We start from the raw sequence: 27,372 nt of genomic DNA on the forward strand, positions 1-27,372 counted from the left end.
GAGATGATGTATTTGATTGAAGCCCCCACTGGTGACATCCCCCTTCTATTAGGTATAAATGACTAGTGTCTCAGTTCCAAATGATAACTTAACAGCAATTAGCTTTCACAATAGAATATTTGAGATGTAACAATAACAAAGAGCGGGTAGGTGGTATGATAGGGCACTGAGCTTAGAGTCAGGAAGAATTATATTCCTGAGTTCAAATCTGCCCTCAGACTCTTTCTACCTGTGTGACTTTGGGCAAATCACTTAACCCAGTTTGTCTTAGTTTTTGCATCTGTGAAATGAACCAGAGAAGAAAATGGCAAACCACTCTGGTGTCTTTGTCAAGAAAACTTTAGTTGGATTTATGAAGAATCAGACACAATTGATAAATGACTACCAACATTTCCCAATAATACCTTGAGGGTATAGGTTTTCTTCTACCATCTTGGTCTCTAGAATGGTCCAAGGTTTAATATGATTTCTACATTGAACATCAAATTCGTGACTGAATGTAGTATTGTTACTGAATGAATCCTTGTCTTAGTTACCATTGATGAGAACTAGGTAAGGAGTACCTAAATGAAATTAGGTTTAATTGAGATCTAGTGGCAGGTTCAGGGTACAGGGAGTCAAATGGAGCTTCCCTGCAACCCCTTTGGATTCAGCACAAGGACACAGATTAAATGAGGTCTAAGTAGTGGCACAAGAGTCCTCTGTAAAGGAATTTATATACCTGAAAATCTAGATTGATAAAAGAGGTTTATTGTGGGGTTTGGAAGTAAAGTTTAGTTAGTAAAGTTGAGGGTAGAGATAAAAGGGCACCAGAACTACAGGTCCGGGGCAGAAATCCTTGACATGACTGGTGTAAGGATGCTATGTTTGGGACTTCTGCAAAGAGTGAACTCCAGTTTAGCCCTTTTTATAATGGGGGGGGGGGCTTTTGATAATCTGAAGGGGCTTGTGGGTGAAGTCCCAGGTTGGCTTCTGGCTTGAGTTTCAGCCAGGGTTAGAATTTGAATAGAATTCAATTGCTTTTTAGGTAAGGAGGAGACTGTTTATACTTGGGGTGGCAGAGTCCAAGAAGAAGAATTTTGGGGTTTCCTCATCACCATTGGGTTGAATCTCAAAGGTTACCCCCCAACATCACTTTTTACTCCTCAGAATATTGATGGTCTAATAGGCTCTAATTCCTAGATTCCTGGACTCCTGGAATATTGAATTCCAAATTCTTGGATTTTTAGACTCTTGGACTTCTGGAAACTCACTTTCCTGACCTTTCAAAATTCACAAGGCTAGAGCTTTCAGATTAATCCCCTTCACCTAAAATAGAAGAACAAATAAGAAGGCAAAAGACCGAGGTCCATTTATGTGGAGCTCCATGTTGGTTTCTTAAGCTAAAAAGCTCAAGGGGCAGCTAGGTGGTGCAGTGGATAGAGCATCAGACCTGAAGTTAGGAGGACCTGAGTTCAAATCAGATCTCAGACACCTCACACTTCTTAGCTGTGTGACCCTGGGCAAGTCACTTAGCCCCATTTTCCTCAGCAAAAAAGCAAAAAAAAAAAAAGATAAAAGGTTCAAGATCTCTTCCCTTACATCATAGTCTTTCAACAGATGCTATTAGGAAAGGTTTCAGATCAACTACAGAGTTACATGAAAAGAGAGCAGCTCAAGCTGAAGGCTGAGGCTCTAGTTGGCTGATGCTTTTTGAAGCCAATCCTAGTTCTAGGGATGTAGTCATCCAATAGACTTCCATTCACTGCATGGTTAGTAGTCTGGAACTAGGTATAGAAGGGCTATTCATGATCCAAGATTTCAGGGGATGTATCATCATAACTTTCCTGGAAATAGGCTCTTCAGTCTTTCCCACATGGAAAAGCAAAGTCCAAGGTATTCTGACATGTTCCAGACCCTCATGAGCCAGCTAAGGAGCACCATAGTGATAGAACATTGGGTCCAAAAGAAAGAGATCTGAATTCAAATCTGATTTTTGATACTAGTTGTGTGACTTTTATGTGCCTCAGTTTCTTTAACCATAAAATGGGGATAATGATAGCATCTGCCTAATAGGGATGCTGTAAGTATCAAATATCTGAAAATTGTCATTCTCATAATTGACATTTAATAAAAAATTTATTTTCTCCCTCTCTTCTTCATTAAATTTATAAAAATGATCTTTTAAAAAATTTAATTTACTAGGAACTTTTTAAAAATCTCAGAGAAAAATGGAGGACAGTAGCTCTTACCACCCAAGTTCCATGCACAAGAACTCGCCCCTCTTCCCTCTCTTTTCTACTACTTGATCCCCCAACATTCCAACTGGCTCCTAGGTGGTTCCCTTTCACCCTACCCCAAGTGTGGGCATTTCAACACTTGGTATACCTTGAATGCTACTCTTCTGCTATAAAAATGATGAGGGAAATTACTTGTTATGATGTTTTGGGGGTAAAACCCAATACCTTCCAGGGATAACTAAAAAAGGCATATAGAAAACTATCCTTTCACCCTTTGATTCAGCAGTGTTTCTACTGGGCTTTTATCTCAGAGATCTTAAGTGAAGGAAAGGGACCCACATGTGCAAAAATGTTTGTGGCAGCCCTTTTTGTAGTGGCTAGAAACTGGAAACTGAGTGGATGCCCATCAATTGGAGAATGATTGAATAAATTGTGATATATGAGGGTTTGGAATATTTTTGTTCTATAAGAAATCATCAACAGGATGATTTCAGAGATGCCTGGAGAGACTTACATGAACTAATTGATGCTGAGTGAAATGAGCAGGGAGATCATTGAACATAGCAACAACAAGATTATATGAAGATCAATTCTAATGGATGTGTTTTTTCTCAACAATGAAATGATTCAGGCCAGTTCTAATGATCTTATGATGAAGAGAGCCATTTTCATCCAGGATTTGTGGGAACTGAGGGTGGACCACAACATAGAAATTTCATTTTGTTGTTGTTTTCTTTCTAATTTTTTCCTTTTTGATCTGATATTTCTTGTGTTGCATGATAATCGTGGAAATATGTATAGAAGAATTGTATATGTTTAACATATATTGAATTACTTGTCATCGAGGAGAGGAGGTGGGGAGGAGGGAGAGAAAAAATTTGGAGCACAAAGTTCTGCAAGGGTGGATGTTGAAAATTATCCATGTATATGTTTTGAAAATCAAAAGCTTAATTAAAAAAAAAAGAAAACTATCCTTGAAATATTACCCAAAGAAAAATAAATGAAGGAGAAAAGTTCAAACAGATTTCTCAGGCTTACAAAATGTTTTCTGATGCAAAAGAAGAGATTTATATGACAAAAGAGGAGAACAAGTCATCAAAGAAGGTGGTTCTGGTGGTGGCTTTGGTTCTTTAGAGATATCTTTGATATGGTTTTTGGAGGAGGTAGAAGAATACAAATGGAACAGAGAGGGAAAAATGTTGTTTGTCACTTGCTGGTGACCTTAGGAAGTTTTTGTTTTCTGTGTGTTTTTTGAGAGGCAATTGGGGTAAATGACTTACCCAGAGTCACACAGCTAGTAAGCAAGTAATTCTGAATTTGAACTCACTTCCTCCTGACTTCAGGGCTGGTGCCATCTAGCAACTCCAGAAGATTTATATAATGAAAAAAACTGATTTTGCAAAAGAATGTAATTTGTGATAAATGTGAAGGACAGGATGGCAAGAAAGGAGTTGTAGATGCCCCAACTGCAAAGGTACAATGCAAATTGCAAATAAGAATTCATCATATAGGACCTAGAATGGTTCTACAAATTTAATCAGTTTTCATGGAATGCCAAGGGCATGGGAAATAAATCAGACCTAAAGATAGTAATGGAAGGAAAACTACTTGAGAGAAGAAGATTCTGAAAATTCACATTGACAAAAACAATTGGGGTAAATGACTTACCCAGAGTCACACAGCTAGTAAGCAAGTAATTCTGAATTTGAACTCACTTCCTCCTGACTTCAGGGCTGGTGCCATCTAGCAACTCCAGAAGATTTATATAATGAAAAAAACTGATTTTGCAAAAGAATGTAATTTGTGATAAATGTGAAGGACAGGATGGCAAGAAAGGAGTTGTAGATGCCCCAACTGCAAAGGTACAATGCAAATTGCAAATAAGAATTCATCATATAGGACCTAGAATGGTTCTACAAATTTAATCAGTTTTCATGGAATGCCAAGGGCATGGGAAATAAATCAGACCTAAAGATAGTAATGGAAGGAAAACTACTTGAGAGAAGAAGATTCTGAAAATTCACATTGACAAAAACGTAAAAGATGGTCAGAAGATAATATTCCATGGTGAAGATGATCAGAAGTTCACCCTGGAGCCAGGAGATCTTATCATTGCTTTAGATCAGAAGGACAATACTATTTGACCTTTTCGTGTTCAGTTGGTTGAAACATGGTGTGCCTTTAAGAAGCCAATAACAACTCTTGATAATAAAACTACAGCCACTAATTTGAAATACCTCAGTTTCCCTGCATTATAATATCTCAGTTTCTCCGAGTTAGTATGCTATTGTTCCTCCTCCCCCCGACCATTAGGGCTGTAGAGCTTTGGCCACTCTGGCATTCCAAGGAGTCATAAAACTCCAGATGGCTTATCTCAAATATCTAGATGGCATGTCTATCTCACCTGGTCCATATTTCCTGTCTTCTGCTTGACCATCTTTTCACTCCCAACTCATCAGAATTTATGGTCTTTTCTTAAATTATGACTTACTAGATGTTTCCCCCCTTGCCTTTGTTTCCCTGATATTTGGAGCCCTATAAAAGTCTTTGAATTAATTACTAGATGTGGGGTGCTTTGAGATAGGAATCCCATCCAGCTGACTAGTCCAAACTCTCCACTAATAAAATATTAAAAACTCTAATCTGTCTTGCCTCAGTTTCTTCAGCATTACAACTTCTCATCCTGGTCAGATTGTTAAACATGGAGATATCAAATGTGTGCTAAATGCAGGTATTCCAATTTATTTTTGATCTCATGAGAAAGGAATTCTGATCATTAAATTTAAGGTAAACTTCTCAGAAAATGAATTTCTTTCATCAGATAAGTTATCTTTGTTGGAAAAGTCACTGCCTGAAAGAAAGAAAGTAGAGAAGACTGAAGATATGGATCAGGTGTAACTGGTGGTTTTTGACCCATCTCAAGAAAGAAAACACCATTACAATGAAGACAATTTTGAGGATTATGAGCATCAATCCAGAGGTTTGGTTCAGTGTGAAACTGCTTAGTAGGTGCTAGTGAATACTCTTCATGTAATGCTGGCTTTTGTATGCAATAGTGAATAAGTGAAGGACTATAATCACCATAACACACTCACTATTAACTATTTTGTTGTAATATTCAATTATAGTTATGTTTTAAAAAGTTAATAAAATCAGTAATATGAAAATTTATTTTATTTCTTTAAAGCTCAGAATTAAATTTTTTTTTCACTTCCAATTTCTCTCTCTCCCCTTCCCCTATCCAATAACTTGGAAAGAAAAAAAAACAAAAACCCATTACAAATATGTACAATCATGCAAGACAAATTTGCATATGAGTCATGTTCCCCCCAAAAAAAGAAAAAAGAAGAAGTTGGGGCAGATTCACTTGTCTACACTTTGAGTAAATCCTTTATCTCTATATATAGATGCTGATAGCATGTTTCATTATGAATTCCTTAGAATTGTGGGGTGGAACACTGTATTGGTCAGAGTTACTAACTCTTTGACAACTGATTTTTAAAGAAACATATTGCTGTTACTTTGTAGATTGTTTTCTTGTGCTCACTTTTTTTTACTTTGCAAAGTCTCACATAATTCCTCTCTTTTTTGAAACCATTTTCATTATCATTTTTTTATTACTCAATTTAACCAATCATTTTCAAATTGATAGACTTTCCCTTGGTTTCTAATTATTTGTTACCATAATTGTAATTGTGTTCATATAGTGCCTATGTCCATATTGGCAGGTAGATTTCCAAGTGTTTTATATTGTTTGTAGTTATTTTAAATGAAATTTCTCTTTTTATCTCTTCTTGCTGGATTTTGTTGGTAAATAAATCATCTCATAGAGATGATCTTTTTTGAACATTTTATTTATACTTGTTGAATTTGATTTAATTAGGTCCAGTCCAATACTCTTACCTGCCAAGATGTTTTAGGCTCATCAGCTTATTTTTTATTTTATCTATTCCCATTATATCTTTTCCCATCTCATTTCATTTCATTCTAGTTCATTATACCTCATCTCATATGATCTAGTTCTGTTTCCTCTCCAACCCAACCTGTTCTACACCATTCCATTCCATTTTATTCAATTTTTTTTCCTAACCATTGGTCAGGGTAGGTTAGATACTGGTGGTCACTGAAGAGTGAGATGTTAAAATTTAACTGGAGGACAGGAGTAAGAACTGGCAAATCCAAAAAGGTGGTTGATTTTTCCTATATGAAAGGAAGGAGCAATGGACCTAGGGAATTCATTGTTTAATAAGTGCTTTTTTAATGCAAGTTTCAAAAAAAATTTAATTTTATATTATTTGATGTATATATTAAAGTTTTGGGTCCTGAATTTTTCATTCAGTACATAGTTCTCTTCATCTTTGTGATATTACAATGATGAAAAGGATAAGATAGGAACCTTGCAGAAATCAGGAGGTTTTGATTCTGGCAGATGCTTAGTTACTGGATACTTGAAGGTCTATGTTGAGTTGGGAACTTGTAGCATAATCTTGTTGTATGCTCAGCAATTCATCATAGATTATGTGGCATTATGTAGTTGACTGGAATTTTTTGGTTATACATGTACATATATATATATGTATACATATATACATATATATGTATATATATGTATATATGTATACATATATATATATATATGTTCATGTTGGAAGAGAAAAATTAGAACAAAAGGGAAAATCATAAGAGAAAAAAGAAGAAAAAGAACAACAAAAAAAACCAAACATAGCATGTATTGATTTACATTCAGTCTCCATAGTTCTTTCTCTGGATGTGGATGGCATCTTCCCTCCAAATTTTATTGGCATTATCTTGGATCACTGAAGCACTAAGAAGAACCAAGTCTGTCTGTCATAGTTGATCATTGTACATTCTTATCGCTGCTATGTGCAAGGTTTTCATGATTCTGCTTGTTATGTTCAGTATCAGTTCATGTAAATCTTTCCAGGCCTTTATAAATCAGTCTGTTCATCATTTTTTTTAACATAACAATAATATTCCATTACTTTCATTTACCATAACCTATTCAACCATTCTCCAATTGATGGGCATCTACTCATTTTCCAATTCTTTGCCATCCTAAAAAGAACTATTATAAACATTTTTGCACATAGTGAGTACTTTTCCCTCTTTTATGATTTCTTTGAGATACAAACTCAGTAGAGACACTGCTGGATCAAAAGGTATGCACAATTTTATAGTCCTTTGGGCATAGTTCTAAATTGCTCTCCAGAATGGTTGGATCATTTCAAAACTTTACCAATAATGTATTAGTGTCCCAAATTTCCCACATCCCCTCCAACATTTATTGTTATCTTTTCCTGTCATCTTAATCTGAGAGGTGTGAGATGGTACTTCAGAGTTGTTTTCATTTGTATTTCTCTAATCAATAGTGACTTGGAACATTTTTTTCATATGATTATAAATGGCTTTAATTTCTTTATTTGAAAATTGTCTGTTCATATCCTCTGACCATTTATCAACTGAGGAATGACTTGTATTCTTGTAAATTTGATGCACTTCTTTATATATTTTAGAAATGAGGGCGTTATCAGAAACACTGGCTGAAGAAGACCTAGATTGGCGTATTTATTATGTCACTATGTGACCCTTGGCAAGTCACTTGGGCTCTTTCCAAGGTCTCTTCCTGTTCTAAATCTTTGATCCTACATTTATTTATTTATATATTATTTATGCTTACGAGGGAGAGAGGCAGTTTCCATTAGATTAGCAAGATCATGTAATACAAGAGAAAAGAAAGACCTAGGCTGGGAAATGATTGGATCTAGATGAAGGTTTCCAGAAAAAAATGGATTTCTATGTGGGGCTCATCAAAGGTGGATCAATCTTGACTCTGAAACTGAGCTTATATGCTCAACCCCCCTCATCCCTGGATGTGGCCATATTCTATGAAATGGAATAAAGATTTAACCTGTGGGAAAGTAATATTGTTGCTTTAAACATGACAGATAAGAAATTATTGCCATTAACAAGTCATCCAGGAGACTTGAGTTGGAGATAAGAGATTTTATCTCCCAGGTCTAGCCCCATGTAGGAGCCCCAAACTCTTGGAATGTGTCAAGAAATGCACAATTTTAGATCATATAAATACCCCAAGGGTAGATAGACCATGTTCTCTAATACCCATGCTGTTCCAAGAGACTATGTGTTCTCTTTTATGCATTCCTGGGTTGGGGGGAGGCAGGTTTTGTTCTCTAGGAAGCAGTAGGGGAGTAGGGACCTTGTCAAGAAGGAAAACTACACGTTAATGACACAAAGTCCCATTCTCTGTCTTTACTTATTCTAAAGCTATCCTAAATCTTCTAGTTGGCAATCAGATTTCTCATTGGTCTGAGAGAACCTTCTCCAAGCTAATCTCTTCAACAGAGAAGCACCATGAGACTCTGGGCTTCCTTTAGCTTCTTCTTAATGTTGTTTATCCACTGCTCAAGACTGAAGGTTACTATGACAAAACCGGGTAGGTCTGTAAGGAACTGGTGGTTGAGGAGAAGATCAGTCATGGGGAGAAGCCTGCTTGAGCCTACAGGTTGGATTCCCAGAAGAATTTCTCTCCATATGGAATATTGGGGACAACTAAGGGGCACAGTGGATAAAGTGCCTGGCTAGAGTCAGGAGGATTCCTCTTCCTAGACTCAACAAATCTGACCTTAGACACTTACTAATTGTATGATCTTGGAAAAGTAACTTAATCCTGTTCACCTGAGTTTCCTTATCTGTAAAGTGAGCCCCAAAGAGTAAGCCACTCCAATATCTTTGCCAAGAAAACCCCGAATGGGCTCATAAAGAGTTGGACACAACTGAAAATGATTGAACAATGGAGCATTGGTCACTTCATAGAATTCTGTCTCATTTTTCTCTAAGCTCAGTTAGTCATTTCCTTTTAGAAGTAATTGAGGAATAGGGATGGGAGAAATGAGGGGGGAAAAAAGCATTTCTCACCTTGACTACCTTTACCAATATCAATAGTAGTTGATAGGGGAAAAGATTCCTTCTTATTCCCAAAGTCTTTGCATCCAGATGTTAGGCATAGGATTTCCTGACCTCCCGTATGCTTTGGTTCATAACAGATGGAAGATTGAGCACTCATCTATAACCCAATGTACTTGACATAGTACTGGGAACATGGAAGATGCTCAATACGTTCTTGTGGAATAAAGCAGAAAGTGGAATAGAATTTATGTGATGGAATACAGCAGAAAGTCAGCAAATAACATTGAAAGTTGTTCCCTTCTGGTCCTAAATTATCCATTCTCTCATTAAACCTGTGTGAATAAATGAATGTAGTTCTTTGTCAACCTAGTGATGAACCTGGAATATAATATGGGGAAGGGAAGGAGGAAAGAAATGTGTATTTTTTAAAATTAATTTTATAATTATAACATTTTTTGACAGTACATATGCATAGGTAATTTTTTTTTACAACATTATCCCTTGTACTCCCTTCTGTTCCGAATTTTCCCCCTCCTTCCCTCCACCCCCTCCCCTAGATGGCAGGCATTCCCATACATATTAAATATGTCATAGTATATCCTAGGTACAATATATATGTGCAGAATCGAATTTTGTTGTTGTTGTTGATGTTGTTGTTGCAAAGGAAGAATTGGATTCGGAAGGTAAAAATAACCTGGGGAGAAAAACAAAAAAATGCTCACAGTTTACACTCATTTCCCAGTGTTCCTTTTCTGGGTGTAGCTGATTCTGTCCATCATTGATCAATTGGAATTGGATTAGCTCTTCTCTATGTTGAAGATATCCACTTCCATCAGCATACATCCTCATACAGTATCATTGTTGAAGTGTATAATGATCTCCTAGTTCTGTTCATTTCACTCAGCATCAGTTGATACTCTCTCCAAGTCCCTCTGTATTCATCCTGTTGGTCAAGGAAATATGTACTTATTTAGCATCTACTATGTGCCAGGCCTTGTATAAGCACTTTTTTCTTTACAAATTTTATTTTATTTAATCTTTACAACAGCCTGATAAGGTAGTTGCTGTTATTATCACCATTTTACAGTTGAGGAAACCGAGTGACTTGTCTGGGTTCATACAGCTAATAGATGTCTGAGACCATGTTTGAATTCAGGTCCTTCTGACTCCAGGTCCAGTTATATCCCATAATATAGATATAGAAGAACTTCCCTCTTATGTTCCTGATCCCTTCCTCTTCTTATTCTCAATTTTTTGCTGGGTCTGCATGCGAATCTAGTTTTTCTCCACTCCATAGAATCTGAATCAGAGGTGAAAGGATATTATAATTCACTAGGGATTTATTTAATGATTACTATGTGGCAGGCCTTCTGCTAAGTACTAGAAATACATATATAAACAGAAAGCCTATTTCAATCCTTAAGGAATTTATATTCTTTTTTTAAAATTAGTTTTATAATTATAAATTTTATTGACAGTATATATGAATGAGTAATTTTTTTTTATAACATTATCCCTTGTATTCATTTTTCCAAATTTTCCCCTCTCTCCCTCTACTCCCTTCCCTAGATGACAGGCAATCCCATACATTTTACATGTGTTACAGTATAACCTAGATACAATATATGTGTGTAAATCCAATTTTCTTGTTGCATGTTAAGTATTAGATTCCGAAGGTATAAATAACCTGGGTAGATAGACAGTAGTGCTAACAGTTTACATTCAATTCCCAGTGTTCCTTTTCTGGGTGTAGCTTTTCTGTCCATCATTGATCAACTGGAAATGAGTTGGATCTTCTCTATGTTGAAGATATCCATTTCCATCAGAATACATCTTCATACAATATTGTTGTTGAAGTTATAATGATCTCCTGGTTCTGCTCATTTCCCTCAGCATCAGTTCATGTAAGTCTGTTCAAACCTTTCTGAATTCCTCCTGCTGGTCATTTCTTACAGAGCAATAATATTCCATAACCTTCATATACCATAATTTACCCAACCATTCTCCAATTGATGTACATCCATTCATCTTCCAGTTTCTAGCCACTACACAAAGGGCTGCCACAAACATTTTGGCACATACAGGTCCCTTTCCCCTCCTCAGTATTTCTTTGGGATATAAGCCCAGTAGTAGCACTGCTGGATCAAAGGGTATGCACAGTTTGATAACTTTTTGGGCATAGTTCCAAATTGTTCTCCAGAATGGCCGGATTCTTTCACAACTCCACCAACAATGTATTAGTGTCCCAGTTTTCCCACATCCCCTCCAACATTCATCAGGAATTTATATTCTTAAAGGAAGGAAGATAACACATAAAAGGAAGATCAGAAGAGTTGTGGGGAAGAAGAAAGACTTGAAGATGGGACACTGAAGAGAAAATCTGGTCAGGAGTATAGGCTAGAGAGAAGACATAGATGAATTGTGGGTCCATCTTAAAATGGAGGTTGTGGGAGGAACTAGTCAATCAGAGGGAGAGGACATAAGCATAGTGGGCACTTTCAATATGAGAAGTTCAGGAATGCCTCCCTAGGCATTCAATAGTCCGTTCTAGCTAGGCACAGGGGAGAAAGATAACAATTGGTGTGTTTGGGGATGTGAGGAAAAACTTCTGAGACCACTCTCAAAGAAGATTTCAGTCTTAAATGATTGGATTTTCCAAGATTTTCTGAATGACTTTTCTCTTCATCATGATTGAAAATCCATAGGTATTCCATTTTAATTGATTTCACAAGTTTCCTGCTGAAAATGCAAATAGGGTGGGAAGCTCTGGTTTTGTCCTCCAGCATTTTATTTAATCACTAGCTTTCTAGTTCAATGAGACAACTAATTACAATCAGCAGTTGGGATTTTGGTAGGAGTTGGGGGTGATAGAAGATCTTTGGGTTTATTTGGGACTCTGTGCTCTGCCTTTGGAGGTCTTGTCTGAGACCTTTGGGAGACCAGGGAGCTTTCTAATATTACTGGGTTTGGGAAGCAGGGTGTTTAGGAATATAGAAACACATATCCTGTTTCCTCTCAATTTTATAATTATAAGTGATTTGTAAAAGGATGGAAACCTTTGTTTATTTTTTCTAGATTGAAGAAGAGAAATTGTATATACTGTCCTGCCAAATCCTGCTCTCTGAAGAACTCAGTGTAAGGATCTGTCTGCCAGTTCCTGAGTCCTTATTTCCCCACCTTATGGCTGGATCACTCTAAGCATTTTATTTCCTCCTTTTCCCCTCCCCATTTATTGATAATTATATGGTGATATGTAGTAATTATTTTATTATTTTCTACATTGCTGGATGTGGGAAAAGACTTTTGACAATGTACATTTATTTATAATAAACATCCTATAAGTATAGATTTAGAAGGGGGGGTTAATGTAGCAAAGAGTATATATCCAATGCCAACTAGGTGGCACAGTATGTAGAGCACTGGATTTGGAGTCAAGAAGACTTATCTTCCTGAGTTCAAATCTGGCCCTAGACACTTAAACCCCACTGTCTTTACCAATAAACCCCAAAGGGGTCACAAAGAGTCAGACATGACTGAAATGAAAGAATAACAACAAAATAAGAAATATATCTAAAATCAATAGCTGGCATTATTTGCATTGGTAAAACATGAGAAGCTTTCTAGTAAATACATGAATAAAGCAAGGATAGCTGCTTTTCTCCACTGTTATTTGACATATTTATAAAAAAGCTAGTTATAGCAATGACAAGACAAAGAAATTAAGGATAATGACACAAATATTGGGAAATAAGAGACAATTATCTCTATTTGCTGATGAACATGAGTTCATTTAGAAAACCCTAGAGAATCAATAAAAATAAATCAAAACAATTAAAACTTGTAGTAAAGTAATGGGACCTGAAATAAATCCACAAAAATTAATAAAAGTTTTTACAGCAATGATAAATCTAGGAGAAAAATGATAGAAAGGAAAATCACATTCAAATAACTATAAAATGCACTCTCAATTCATAGTTAAGACTTATATAAATTTACTTACAAACATTCCTTAAAGAAATCAAGAATGACAAAGAACTAGAAGGAAATTCACCACTCATAGTTGGGACTTATCATCATATTAAAATTAAGATACCATCATATTAAAATGATTTACAAATTCAATTATACTAATCAAATTACTTAGGGAACAGTTCAACCATTCATTTTGAAAGACAGAAGTTCTAGAATATCATGGGAAATAATGACACAAACATAGATAGATATAAAGAGGAAGTATTACCTTCTTATTTTAACATGTAGCATAAAGTAGTAATGAAGTGATGTTTGGCATGAATTTAAACAGAGTAGATAAGAAAACATTAGGAGCAAGAATCATTTCCAATAATGATGTTTGATACACCTGAAAATCTAAATTTCTTGGGAGAACTCCCTATTTGATAAGAACTATGAGAAAAACTAGAAGGCAGTTTGTTAGAAATTATATGTAGTCCAACATCTTATATACTATACCATAACAAGGTCAAAGTGGTTATGCAATGGAGTCACACCATAAACAATTGAGAGCTTATTGAAATAGTCTTGGGACATGAATTGGTGAGTGAATTGGTGAGTAGAAAGGACAAATGTGAAATATGGTGGCAGAATCCAAAATACTATGCAACTGACCAATCAAATGAAATGATATTTTTAAAATATTTGGCACAATCCTTGACACATAATAGATAATTATTCCTTTCTTGGATTGGATATGGGGGCTGAGGTCCAAGAAAATTTCTACATTGTAAAATAGTGACTGAACAGAGCCAGGAATATGGTTTTTTCAGAGCCAGGAATATGGTTTTTGCAAGGCAGGGGATGGCTAGAGATAATAAGTTCAGTTTGGACTATATTGAGTTTCAGATGTCTTTGAGACATCCTATGGAGATAACTACTAGACTGTTGGAAATACAGAACTGTGAGTCATCTACTAGGAGATAATTGGAGCTGATGAGATTATCAGAAGAGATAGTGTAGAGAGAGGGGAAGTGAGGTCTCAGGAGCAGAGTTTTGGGACATTCCTGTGGTTAGGTACTGGGAGTCAGATGGTGATTTAAGAAGTGAGATTGAGAAGCATATTATACAGGAGACAGCAGGTTCATGAAAGATTATGGAGGAAAGAGTAACGAAGGAAGGAGATGGCTCAGTATTAAAGGTGCAGTAAGATCAAGGAAAATGAGAACTAAGAAAAGGCTACTAGATTTATCAGTTAAGGAATTCTTTGTAACTTGGGGTAGAACAGTTTCAGCTGAGAGAAAGAAGAGGGAGAGAGAGGAAGGAAAAGAGGGAGAGAAAATAACTTATACATATTAGTGCATATATAATTTATATATATATATACATATAAAATTATTTTTAATTTTTATTTTATCTCTTTAGCAAAAATTATCAAAATAGGAAACAATGGTCCTGTATATTTCTTCCCTTTTCAGCTATGTCCTGAAAAACTATACCTATCACCTTCACTTCCCTTCTTACTCATCTCTCAGTCCCTTGCAATCTGGTTTCCAAATATATCCTTCAACTGAAACTGAGGGAGATCTGAAAGTATCTGCACCCTCTTTCCCTATCCATATGCAGGTACCACCTTGATACCCCGGAGCACTTATCTTCTCTCTTTGTACTGACATTGGGTGAGCCTTGGCTTCATAAAGGGGGTTTGTTTGTAGAGGGGGTAGATGAGTTCTGGTAAAGAGTCTTCCTCTCTCCTCCCCCACCGTCGTGCTATCCCACAGAAGATTTCTGATGTGTCTGGACATGGTCCTGGGTCCTATCTTCTCCTGAGTTTGTGTACCCATAATCACAGGGATAGAGTAAGAGAGGGTTTATTTCTAAAGCTGATAAATCTATCAGAAAAGGAAGGTAGATGAATTTTCTGGTCTTACACTTACACTGGTGCTGCTGCTCCGTGGTCCTTTTGTCCTGGCCAGTGCTTACTGTGAGACTATGAGTCCCTCATCTGAAGGCGAGCCTGTGACATGGCAGAAGGGGTTCACTTGTCCCTCCTCTGTGCCCAGCTTGTCCCTGGCACAGACATTTAAAGATTGGGATTTGCCATCTCTATACCAACCCTCCCCACCATCTGATTTGAGTTGGATGCAAGGCCCCTAAAATGTTAGAATCCTGATGCGCCATCTGGGTCCTCCTTCCCTAGACTGTGATGGGCAAATGAAGTTTGTTGAAGGATCCCCAAAGATTGGTGGTCCTCCCTCTTCCCCAGTGTAGCTGCTCTCCTCCCACTCACCCTCATAGTGTTCATAATATCTATTTCATACTCTTTAAATATGATCACGCCTGGGGCAAAAGCCTTCTTGTCCTACTCTAGTTATAGCTCTGGGGGCTGAAGCAAATTGAAGAAGAAGGTTATGCACAGCAGAACATTACAACTTAAGAGAAGCTTTGAGTATGCCCCAGTTCCTTTTATTTCTTTCATTTTTTAAAATTTTATTTTGTTTTCATTTTTTATGTTTTAGTCAAAACATATATGCTCCAGTTTCTTCATCTGTAAGAAGAGGGATTCAGATTTAATGGCTTCTGAGGGCGATTTCAGTTCACAAAGGCTCATGTCTGGGTTGGCTGAAAGATGATGGATATTTTAGCCATAGTAAATTCCCAAGGTATCGAGGGTTAACATTTGTGGCATGGGAGGGAGGTGGGGTGGGGAACAAACATATTTCTATGCCAAGAAATTTTATATGCTTGAAGTGTGAAAATATGAGTCTAAGCTGAAGAGAGGCTGAATTTGAATCCAGATCCACTAGCTTCAAAGGTCAAAAGTTTCCCCATTATCTCACAGTTTAGTCCTGAGGCCTACAAGTCCACTGGATAGATAATGTATAGGAGATTTATAAGAAAGTGTGAACAGTAATCATTCAAGGAAAAATATTTTTTCTGTGTAAGATATATATTCTTGGTATATATAAAATTGACCCCATTTCATAGATGAAGAAACTGAGACCCAGAGAGATTAAGCTAAGCATGTTTACTCAGGGAATGAGAACCTGAGTCAGTAAAGATCACTTTAGAGCCCAAATGACTATGAAGGTCAATGGTCAGTAGAACCAAAGAAGGGCACTTGAATCCAGTGAAAAGGGCAGGGAGGACCAGATCCCTCAGAAAGAAAAAAAAAGGCAGGCTGTGTTTTGTTTTTTGATGAATTTGAGATCTCATGGCCAGCATGCGTCCTTCATTAATATAAGGAGTCAGTCCCTTCACATAGTAGTTTATATGATTTCTGCCTAGGCTTTCTCATAAATCCTCAAGGGAGAATTTCTCACATAGAGGCCCTAAAATTCACAAGGTACATCTTTTCATCTTCTAATTCTTCTTGTGCTCGTCTGCTTCTTTCTTCACCTTCTTGTTCTTGTTCTCCTTGTTCTTGTTCTTATTCTTCTCCCATAGGGGCCCAAGTATTATTTCTAACTGAATCTCAAATCCATATCTCTGGACTCAGGCACCTAAAATTTCCTTTCAATGTACCCTCTAGGTCTTGCCCCTGCCAGAGATTCATATTCCATAAAACTTTCCAAAGGGAAATGGCCTTTTAAAGGAGGCTGGAGTAGGAAATACGAGATTCCAAGAATGGATTTCAGACTAACAGAAGGGACCCTCCAAGCTGACATTCTCATTTTTGAGATGAGAGTGCCTTGACCTAGAGATGATAACCCAAATCTAATACTACCCTTCCAATATGGCCCAAGCAAGGCAGTAGGTAGAGTGGAGGGAGAAGGAAGGCAAGAGATCTGGCAGATCTCAAAGAGGAATAAGAACTCCCAGTCTTTTGTTACACTCTCTCTGGTTCAGCCACCCAATCTTGCTATATCCCTCTATGTGGCCTTGAGGTGTTTTGGACATATCTGGAGCCATCATATTCCAGAGGGCCCATCTAGTGAGGAGTACTGAATTTGAGTCAAGTCCTGTCCTTGTGCCTCGTCCCTTGCATCCATGTAGCTCTGGCCCTGGTACCTAGCACAAGTTTAGGGTCCAGGAGTGGCTTAATGAAAAGTTGACTAAGTGATCAGACTTGAAACAAGGCATTTTATTTTAATAGTAGGAACTGAGTTCAGAAGCTAGGAAGATGGAGCCAGATGGTGGAGATGGAGAAATGGAGATGGTGAAGGCCTTTTAAGGAGACAAGAGCGCTGGCTTGGTTGGAAACCCAACATTATTCTGAAACATAAAAAACAGGAGTGTGAATTATAATAGATTCTCTAAAAACATCTTAGAATCTGGCAGATCTCAAAGAACACTTAAAACATCTGCCTTTTATCTCTCTAGCTCATCCACCCAATCTTGCTATATCACTCTATGTGGCCCTGAGGTGTGTTGGAGCCATCATATTCCAAAGGGTCCATCTAGTGAGGAGTACTGAGTTCAAGTTCAGTCCTCCATTTTCCTTTCCTTCGTCCTCTCCCCCTTGGTTATTCTTGCAGTGACAACTTTGAAGGACAGTTCGTATTCAGGGGGAGATTTTGGAGTTGGATAGGATTGAGGAGGATGGGGGTCATTTCAATTGTCATCATCATTATCATCATCATCATCATGATAATTATTTTTTTTTGTAGACAATAGGGATAGGATAAATGACCTGTCCAGGATTACCCACTTCCTTGATTCTGCTGCCTCAGTCATTTTTCTTTTGCATCATCACTGCTGCTCTTAAGTCTTCAGTTGGTCCCTATTTCTTACTGAGTAAATTTCAAACTTCTTAGAGAGTTCAAAACCTTGGAGAGCTTTCTAACTTTATTCTATGATATTCCTTTTTCCTCTTCCTAAATAAGGTTTGTGTTTTTCCAATTCTGTGCCTTTGTTCATGTCTTTTCTTATATCTGGCCCTTCACTCTTTTACCTGTCTAATTCTTTCATCTTTCAATAGTAATAATATTAATAATGAGCATTTATATAGCAATTTAAAGTTTGCAAAGTGCTTTAGAAATTCTTTAACTGGAACAGCTAGGTGGTGCAGTGGATAGAGCACCAACCCTGAAGTCAGGAGGACCTGAGTTCAAATCTGGCCTCAGAGATGTAACAATTCCTAGCTGTGTGACCCTGGGCAAGTCACTTAACCCCAATTACCTCAAAAAAAATTTTTTTTTACTTCTCACAACAATCCTAGATGTTTTTCTTATCAACCCTTAATCTCTAATTAGTCCTTTTCTCTAATCAGACCTGTTAAAGACCTGAGATTGAAAAGGCCAAGGTCTTCCACTGTATCCAAGGCCATCTCCAGTTGCCTTTATCTATATCTGGCCACTGGGCCCAGATGGCTCTGGAGGGGAAAGTGAAGCTGGTGACTTTGCACAGCCCTCCCTCACTTCAATTCATTTGCATGTCACAGTATCACTTCTGTGATGTTATGGTCCTCTTTGAGAACGAAGGACACATAACAACAAAAAGATCAAGATGTTTTATTATCCCCATTTTACAGATGAGGAACTTGAAGTTAACAGAAATTAAGTGACTAGTTTAGGGTCACACAGCTCAAAAGTGTCTAAGGCAGGATATGCCAAATCCAGCACTCTATCTACTGCACAATCTAGTTGTCTCTCTGAAACCCCACCCTTTAAAAGTTCAGCTCAAATACTGCTTCCTCCAGGAAGCTTTTCTTGATTCACTCTGTCAGCAACAACTATTACTCCATTCTTGGACCTCACATGGTTTCTTCTATTTAATAATGTCTTTATGATATAATATTGTATATTATAGTTATTCGTGTTTGCATCTTATCTACTTATTTGACTAGAAGTTTGAGGAGGACATGGATTATAGATTATTTATTTTGTACAGCCCCCAGGACTGGGCATTTAATTTATGTTTGTTAAATCGTTTTGAATAATCTTGTCATATTGCATATAATGAGCTAAGAACTGGATCTATGATATCATTAATAGCTAGAACTCTTAGATGAGGAAATTCCTTCTTACCAACTTCTTTCTAACTTAACAGTCTTAGAAAGCTGTCTAGAACCTTAAGCTAATAAATGATGATTTACACATGCATTGTGTATGTTTATATATATATATATAATATATACAGTGTATATATATATATACATATGTATATATTTACATATATTGTGTCATGAATGTATATACATTGTATATATGCAATATACACATATATCTATCATCTGTCTATGTATCTATCTATATATCTATGTATTCATGTATCTATCTATCTATAAAAGCTATTTATTTTTGGCTTTATCCCTCTATTAGAGAGGAAGCTTCCTGGGGAATGACACTATCCCATTTAATGCTTATACCTTTCCCAGCTCTTAGCTTCAGGCTCTACACACAGTATGTACTTTTAAAATCAATGCTGACTAAAATAACTGTTTGGACATGTATACATATATTGTATTTAACTTATACTTTAACATATGTAACATGTATTGGTCAACCTGCCATCTGGGGGAAGGGGGGTTAGGGGGAAGGAGGGGAAAAGTGGGAACAAAAGGTTTTGCAATTGTCAATGCTGAAAAATTACCCATGCATATATCTGGTAAATAAAAAGCTATAATAAAAAATTACCATAAAAAATAAAATCAATGCTGGCTGAATGGAATGGAAGATTCAGAAGCCCTCTGAATCAGTGATGTTATGGGCCCCTAGCTCTAGCCAGTGCTTTTTGAAACTTACCCCACATGCAGTTTATCTCACACTGTCTCTCATCTCTGAAGTTGTTAAGGTTCCCATCACAGCCCGAGTAGGAGAACTTCCTGCATTTTTTGGCAGTTGAGTCATAGAACCATCTCTCCTGCGGGGTGGCACAGGATCCCACTTTGAGAGGGAATTTGCACAGATCTGAGGGAAGAGCTTGAGTCAGGGCAATTCAACAAATATTTCTTAAATGTCTACTATTTACAAGTCACTATGCTGAGCACAGGGAACCCAAATGTTTGTTCATTTGTTTGTTTTTTTAAGATATAGTTCCTGCCTTTATAGAGATTAGAGTCTGGTAATATTCATGCACACAAATTTCACTTTTGATAAAAGGCAAACTATAATAAAGAAAAAGAGATGCCCTGACGAAAAGCTTTAGGACAGGGCTTCTGAATCTGGAGTCTGTGAACTTATTTTAAGGGAAAAAATTGTATAATTACATTTCAATATCATTGACTTTGTTGTTGTTTTTGTTTGTTATGTGGGGAGGGTGAGATAGTGAATCAGGTAAGAATGAAGGAATGCCATGAAATAGCAAGGGCTCTATCAAGATCAGATAACATAAAATTTGTAGTGGAATTAGTCAGAAAAATTTTATGATTTTATCTAGCAGCACTCAGAAGTGCATATGTTGTAGTGGTAAAGACTCATAGTAAAAATAATCCAGAGTTGGGGGTTAGTAAGGTATGGGCAGATACAGGACAAGAAAGCAAAGGAGGCAAAGAATGGTAAAACTGTTCAAACATAGGATCAAAATTGAATGGAACAAAGTGTGGATAAAGTGGAGGGGACGGACTTGGAGAATAAAAAAAGTGGAGATTCTTGAGGGCATGGTGAGACTGAAGAGTGTGTTGAAGAGGTGTGAATTAGTGGGAGAGATAGGAGACTTTAATCCAGGAGAGGAGTTTCAAAGTCTAAAGTCATAGAACACAGTTATGAGTGATATTGTTATCCAATATTTGACCATCACTCTGGGTTGCTGAGGAAGAATCAAGGTGTGGGTCACAGGAGGTTGATGAACTCGGAGACCAAACTGCTCAAGGGTATATTAGTGTGTTTATTGAATTTGTTGATTTTAAAGGCTTCTAAGGATTGAGATTGATAGAAAAACTAGAATCCAGGTGATGAACTCCTTAAGAAAAAAGAATGATCTAGGGACTGATAGATGACTGCAATAAGGATCTATATAGATGGGATCCACAGATCTGTTAAGGGATTGATGAGTGGTGATGTAGATGGATGGAATGAACCTTAAAGGAAATGATGGTATGGAGTGATGGTGATAGAGGAATGGTATGGAAATGGCAATGAAGAACAAGGAATATCTCAACTACTCCTCTAAGTCCAGCATGTTTGGGAGCATTGGAAAACAAGCACCCAGCCATGGAGAGACTGACCAGAGATCCTGTATTTTCTACAGAAAGCCAGATTTTTCTTTTTGGCAGAAGATGAGAAGGGTGCTAGGAGAAAACATTAAAGATGGAAGGGAGTTTGTTTACAACAGTGCTAGGGTTCTAAGAAGAATAAGTGAGACTGCCAGAGAAGACAAGACTGAGATGATTGTAATGAGACCACCAGGAAAGCTATCCTGGGAAAGAGATTTTTGCCTCAGTAAAAGGACACTTTGAATTATAAGGATAAAGGGAATTCCTCAGGGGAATTTGCAATTTGGTGGGGCCACGTTTTTCAGGGTCCTGTGTTGACCAAACAGTATCAATGGGTGGCTCTGGCATCAACATCCATGACTGATCCCTCCAAACATAAGAATCTGACTGAGGAGAAGAGTGGTACCAAATGAAGGTGTTGGGAATTCTTGTCTGGGTACATGAGTCTTAAGACTCCAAGGCTGGACTGACTTTCAATCAAAGGGGTGGGGAGAAGGTGTGAAGCACAAGCAGAAGACATCCTTCACAGGGAAAAGCACTTGATTCTCAATTTCAGTTTGGAGTCCTACAATTTTGGTCAAGTTTGATTAGGATCTCTGAGGTTTGAGAGACCCTCCATTGCCCCCAACTCAATGGGGCTTATAATCTTATAGCTCTGAGTCTAAAAAGCAATAGATAAGCACCACAGATGGTGAATAGGTCTCTGTAAGCCTCCTCAATAATCTCATTCTAAGAAGGTAGAGGTTGAGTAGCTAGAAGTCATTCAAGATGTCAAGTAAGCACTAACTTTCCAATCTCTGAGGCCCTGGACCAGCTCTCTTGTCTTTGATGCTCTGAGACACGGAATGTTGGAGAAATCTATTCAGGATCTTAGATAGGTCTGGGTCCTTGTGGTCCAGTGGTTTCCAACTTGTGAATTATAGATTCCGTAGAGATCTCTATATTATGACAAGAAGCCACCATGCCCTCAACCATTATTACTGTGTCATTATATGTTTTTTCATCTAGCAAAAGAAATAGAATAAGCAAAGAACAGCCTTTGTGTTTCATTGTTATAACTGTAACGTCAAGAGGTGGAGCAGAAGAACTTCAAGTTGGATATTGGATGGGCTCTATCTGAAGAATTTTGGGGACAACCAAGACAAGAATCACATGAGAAAGTATGAAAGGATCATAATCAGAACAATTGAAGGGAGTACTTACATTGATAAATCACAGATTCCTAGATTGAAATGTTTTTTTTAATCAACAGATACTGATAGTATAAAACCCCCCTTAGGAGATCAATAAATAAGATATTAACAAGGTTTCTCCATATTTTGAAAAGTCTAAGAGTGATGGTACTATTGCCCTCCAGTATCCATAGAATCAACACTATCTAAGACCCACCCCCCCAGTGCCTTTTAATCCTACCTGGTCCAGCACACATTTTTCGGCACTGCTTTCGGGTGTCAAATCTATTCTCATTGCCTCTGCAGCCTCCATAGATAAACAGCTCACATGTTCCACTCTTGGGGTTGTAGTACCACTTGGGCATGTAGGCTAGACATTCTCCTTCCTCCCGAGGCAAGTGGCAGATATCTGGAAGAGCTAATAAAATGAATGCAGAAAGAGGGATCTTGAACCCTGGACCAGAGGATGGACAACTACTAGATCTTAACCTGTTCTGAATCTATCTGTTGCCATCTAAACTTCTGAGTATTGCTATCTGTGTCTGTTGTTGGAACCCAAAGGAAATTCCCTCATTTGTTCCACCCTGATTGATATCCAGACTGGGCTATTCTCCTTACCCCCAACCAAAGAGAAATCTCGGAAGGTTTCCAAATAAAAAGTGGTTGATAATCTGAGACCAGTGAACTTTCTTTCCTTCAAATTTTGTCCTTTCTTTGGACTCTATTGAAACATTCAACTTGTATCTAAAGTTGAGTTAAGAGGAGGCAGGTTTTAAACCATATGTAGGCCAGTAAATTCCAAGGGAATATGGGAAAAATCTAAGAGTTACAAATTAAGATAGTAGAATTTCAAAGATAAAGCAAATGAGGAGCTTGATGGGGTGTTCAGAGATGAAGGAATATAGAAAATGCAATATGCATCTAATATCTCCAGTACCCACTACTCAAAATCATAGGTAACCATTAACAGTAGGCTCTCTGTGTGTGTATGTGTGTGTGTGTATGTGTGTGTATGTGTGTGTGTGTGTGTGTGTGTGTGTGTGTGCCTCAGCAGAAAATTATGTAGAAACATTGATAGAAAACTTTGCCTCAAAGTCTTCAAAGACCCAGGGCTTCTCAGTGGGAAGCTCTTTTGTCAACAGAGAACTACAGCCTGGTGGATTATTTTGCTCAATGTTTAATGGATCTAGCTTAGGCCAATCTATCAAATTTTGAGTCTTATCATCTTCATTCCCATGATACCAAGTGACTTAGAATGCAGTTATATTCAAGCTAGAATGGACCTTAGACATTATGGAGCATTTCCTCTAGGGCTACCTTCCCAATTCAACACCAGAAGGCAGCTACTACCCTCAGATTCAAAGTCATCTGTAGGTCTACACTCTAAAAACTATAGCTCATGAATCCCCACTGGTGAACTTACCTTTAGCAGTCAAACAGTAGATATAATTACCTCAAAACGAAGGCATTTATTAAGATAGCATAGTTACAAAAGTAGCAACAAAACCTTTCCCGCTTCCCCCACATGAATTTAGAGCATGTTTTTCCCCCAAACACACACAGGAAGAATGGACACAAACTTAGAGTTCACTGGTAGTGAGGTGCACATATAGGCAATAATGCAATCAAAGCAACACACTTTTGTAGACTGCAGGACTCCCATGTCTTTTTTCTTTTCTTGGTATCCTCATGATGTTTCCTTTTGGGCAGTATCCCTAGTAAATGCAGTATTTTTTTTTTATCTAGGGAGAAACATCACTGGAAAATGTCATGACTGATTGAGGAGGAGAGTTAAAGCTAAAAAAGAAGGACAGGATTATATCTGATTTAATAAATGCATACCCTGTGATTGAAAAATTTGACTCTTCAGGTCAACAAAGGAGAAGGTACACTTCTTTTGATCTGGAAAAAAATAAGGATTTGAAAAAGGATTGCACTCTTTATGGGGCTACATCATCTTATGTTTAAGATGTTACTAGAGAATTTGGCTTATGAAATCTTAACCTCTTGTGATTGGAAATCCATAGCAAGGATATGTTTAGAACCTGGACAAAACTTGTTGTGGCTTTCAGAATATCAAGCCCAACGCAGTAAGCAAATTGTAGTTAATATACAAATCACCTTTGACCAACTAGAAGGTAAAGGTCAGTATGCAGAGAATTCAGCACAGATTAATTACTCTATAGTAGCATATGAGCAAATTGCTGCTGCTGCTATCAAAGCATGGGGCTTCCTCCCAAGAAAAGATGGAGTTGAAACCTTCATGAAAATAGAGCAAGGTCCCAATGAACCCTTTGATGATTTTGTGGGATGTCTGCAGACAGCTGTCACAAGAACCACTGGATAAAATACAGCTACAGCAATAATGATAAGACAACTGGTTAAGGAAAATGCTAATGAGGTTTGTAAAAGAATTATATGGAGATTACACAAAGATGCTCCTTTAGAGGAGATTATAAGATACTGTGCTACAGTAGGCACAAATGCTTTTTATACCCAGACTATGATGCAAAACATGGGAAAATGGGGATCCTCTTGGCAAGGGACTTCCAGAGAGATTCATCAATGCTTTCAATGTGGAAAACTAGGGCATCTGAAAGCCTAATGTAGACATAGAGATAGAGTGAGAGGATGAGAGAATAAGACTCAAAACCCTATGTCCAAAATGCAACTGAGGTTTCCACTAGGCCTCAGAATGTAGATTGACCCAGGGAAATTAGAGGCAGAATCCAGCTCCAAAACTTCAAACAAAAAACAGGTGGAGCATGATGGTAGCCGAGGTTATACTCAGAGAGTCTTTAGAAGTTTAGAACTCTGATATGATCAATCAGCCAAAAAGCAATCAGATGGGAGAAAGGGATTACAATTGGGGAGAATACAGTCTTTTTAACCCAACAGAAGGTCAGTGCCCAGTGCAAGCAGCTTCAATATAATCTTCAAGTGATATGAAGAGAAAGTGGCAAATAGAAGGGACTAGATAGGTTAACTGCTTGGGAGAAAGGGTTTGCTTGTATCTCTACAGATGGAGAAGGAATCAGATGGGTGCCATATTCGTCTTGTCCATGGAGAGAGACAGAAAACAGTGAAAAACCTTGACACAAAGGAGAAGATCTAAGAAACATCTGATATTGAAAGAGAATGGCTGATAATGAGACTGTTACAGAACTTCAAAACCCACCGAAATCATTGGATTCCCTGAGATGAAAAATTGTTGATAAAGACTGTTACAGAACTTTAAAATCTGCAGGAATCATTGGATTTTCTGACACATGATGAGACTGCTACAGGACTTTAAAACTTGCAGGAATTATTGGATTTCTGGCACATGTAGTAATGGACAATAGATGCCTTTTGGACTATTTCTAGGACTTATGGACATGTATAATTCCTCATGTTGATTCATGTTATTTGTCACATCACTACTAGCCTGTGTTACTATATGCTTTTGTAGTTTATGTAATTATGTGTAATATCTCTCATGTTGATAATTATGTATACCTGTTTCAAGTGAGAACCTTCAGAAACCCACTAATTTGGTTTGATTTCCCATTTCCCTTTGGTGTTTTCATCTCCCTTCCTGAGACATGACCACATGATCTGTGAGGGCATGATCACCTCCTTTTTTGGGGTTCTCATCTCCTTGAGAAGTCAGGGAGAGTGACCACCTATGTTCTAAAACAAAAGAAAGCAGGAGATGTTATAGGCCAGAACTCTGAACTTGAAATAAGGATTCTTACAAGGTGCTAATTCAATGGAATTGATGAGATAATGGTTATCTAGTTGAGCACAGTGCTTAATAGTTCTCTAGTTCAGTATGATTGATTTAATCTTACAACAAATAATGGTTTCCTAGTGATATAATGATTGTTTATACTCAGTATAGAGCATATAAGCTGGGAACCTCAGCTAGATTCATCCAGAAAAATAAACAAAGAACATTACAATCACAAGAAGGGATTGCTTCATTTTTTGTACTCATATTCCCAGAGTAAACCACAGTGTAGCACATAGTAGGGACTTAATTAATGCATGTTGGTTGGTGGGAAAAGACCCTTTCCTTTTACATTAATTTATTCACTCAACTGTGGTATAGTGGGAAAAGTCTTGGAACTGGAGTTAGGAAGAGTTGGGTCTGAATTCTTGTTCTTACACTTCTAAGTTGGATGTCCCTGGACAAATCACTTCAGGGTCCTCATTAATAAAATGGGGATAATGATGATTCCACTATTGACTTTGAAAGGTTGTTGTATCATATCATAACATAACATAACATAACATAACATAACATAACATAACATAACATAACATAACATAACATAACATAAAGTCTTTTGAAAACCATAAAAATCGATATAAATTGAAGCTATTATTATTATGCATTCATTTAGCCAGCCAATAAATATCCACAAAATGCCTACTATATACATGGTTGGTTCTGTGATATGAGATAGGAATACAAAGAAAAACAAAAGTTTTACTTTTAAGGAATTTAGGGATATAGTTCCTGCCAAAAATAGTGTTGAAAGTGCTGAATCTTTCAGTGAGAGGAGTTAGACTGTCTCTGTCTGTTTCTCTCTGCTTCTGTTTTCTGTCTCTGTCTCTCCCTCCCCCCTCTCTATCTCTCCCTGTTTTTCTGTCTCCCTCCTTCTCTCTGTCTTCCTCCCTCCCTTTCTGTCTGTCTCTCCTCTCTTTTTCTTTCTCTGTGTGTATGCTTTTTTCTGTCTCTTTTTCTTTGTCTCTGTTTCTCCTCCCTCATCTCTTTCTCCTTGCCTGTTTCTCTGACTCTATCTCTCTCTTTTTCTCTTTCTCTGTCTCTCTCTTGTCTCTCTGCTGTCTTCTTCTGTGTCTCTCCCTCCTGTGTCTCTGCCTCTGTCTCCCTCCCACATCTCTGTCTGTCTTTCTGTGTCTCTCCATTTCTGTCCTCCTCCTCCTCCTCCTCCTCCTCCTCCTCCTCCTCCTCCTCCTCCTCCTCCTCCTCCTCCTCTTC

At 37.5% G+C, this 27,372-nt stretch overlaps 1 protein-coding gene and 1 pseudogene across 1 annotated transcript in view; one reads left to right on the forward strand and one right to left on the reverse strand.

Annotated features, from left to right (window-relative positions):
• The first annotated feature begins 2,394 nt into the window (after positions 1 to 2,394).
• Positions 2,395 to 5,225, forward strand: LOC141553178 (dnaJ homolog subfamily A member 1-like; annotated as a pseudogene).
• A 12,022-nt stretch (positions 5,226 to 17,247) lies between these two features.
• Positions 17,248 to 27,372, reverse strand: part of LOC141552621 (BPTI/Kunitz domain-containing protein-like) — a 30,166-nt gene continuing 20,041 nt past the window's right edge. Inside the window, exons 3-5 of the mRNA XM_074284699.1 lie at positions 22,627 to 22,803; positions 19,805 to 19,969; positions 17,248 to 17,333 (exon numbers count right to left, since the gene is read on the reverse strand). Coding sequence (XP_074140800.1) covers positions 17,329 to 17,333; positions 19,805 to 19,969; positions 22,627 to 22,803 — 347 coding nt within the window. The 3' untranslated portion in view covers positions 17,248 to 17,328. The remainder of the gene's footprint in view (positions 17,334 to 19,804; positions 19,970 to 22,626; positions 22,804 to 27,372) is intronic.

Source organism: Sminthopsis crassicaudata, chromosome 2 (assembly GCF_048593235.1).
Source record: "Sminthopsis crassicaudata isolate SCR6 chromosome 2, ASM4859323v1, whole genome shotgun sequence".
Taxonomy (NCBI): Eukaryota; Metazoa; Chordata; class Mammalia; order Dasyuromorphia; family Dasyuridae; genus Sminthopsis; species Sminthopsis crassicaudata.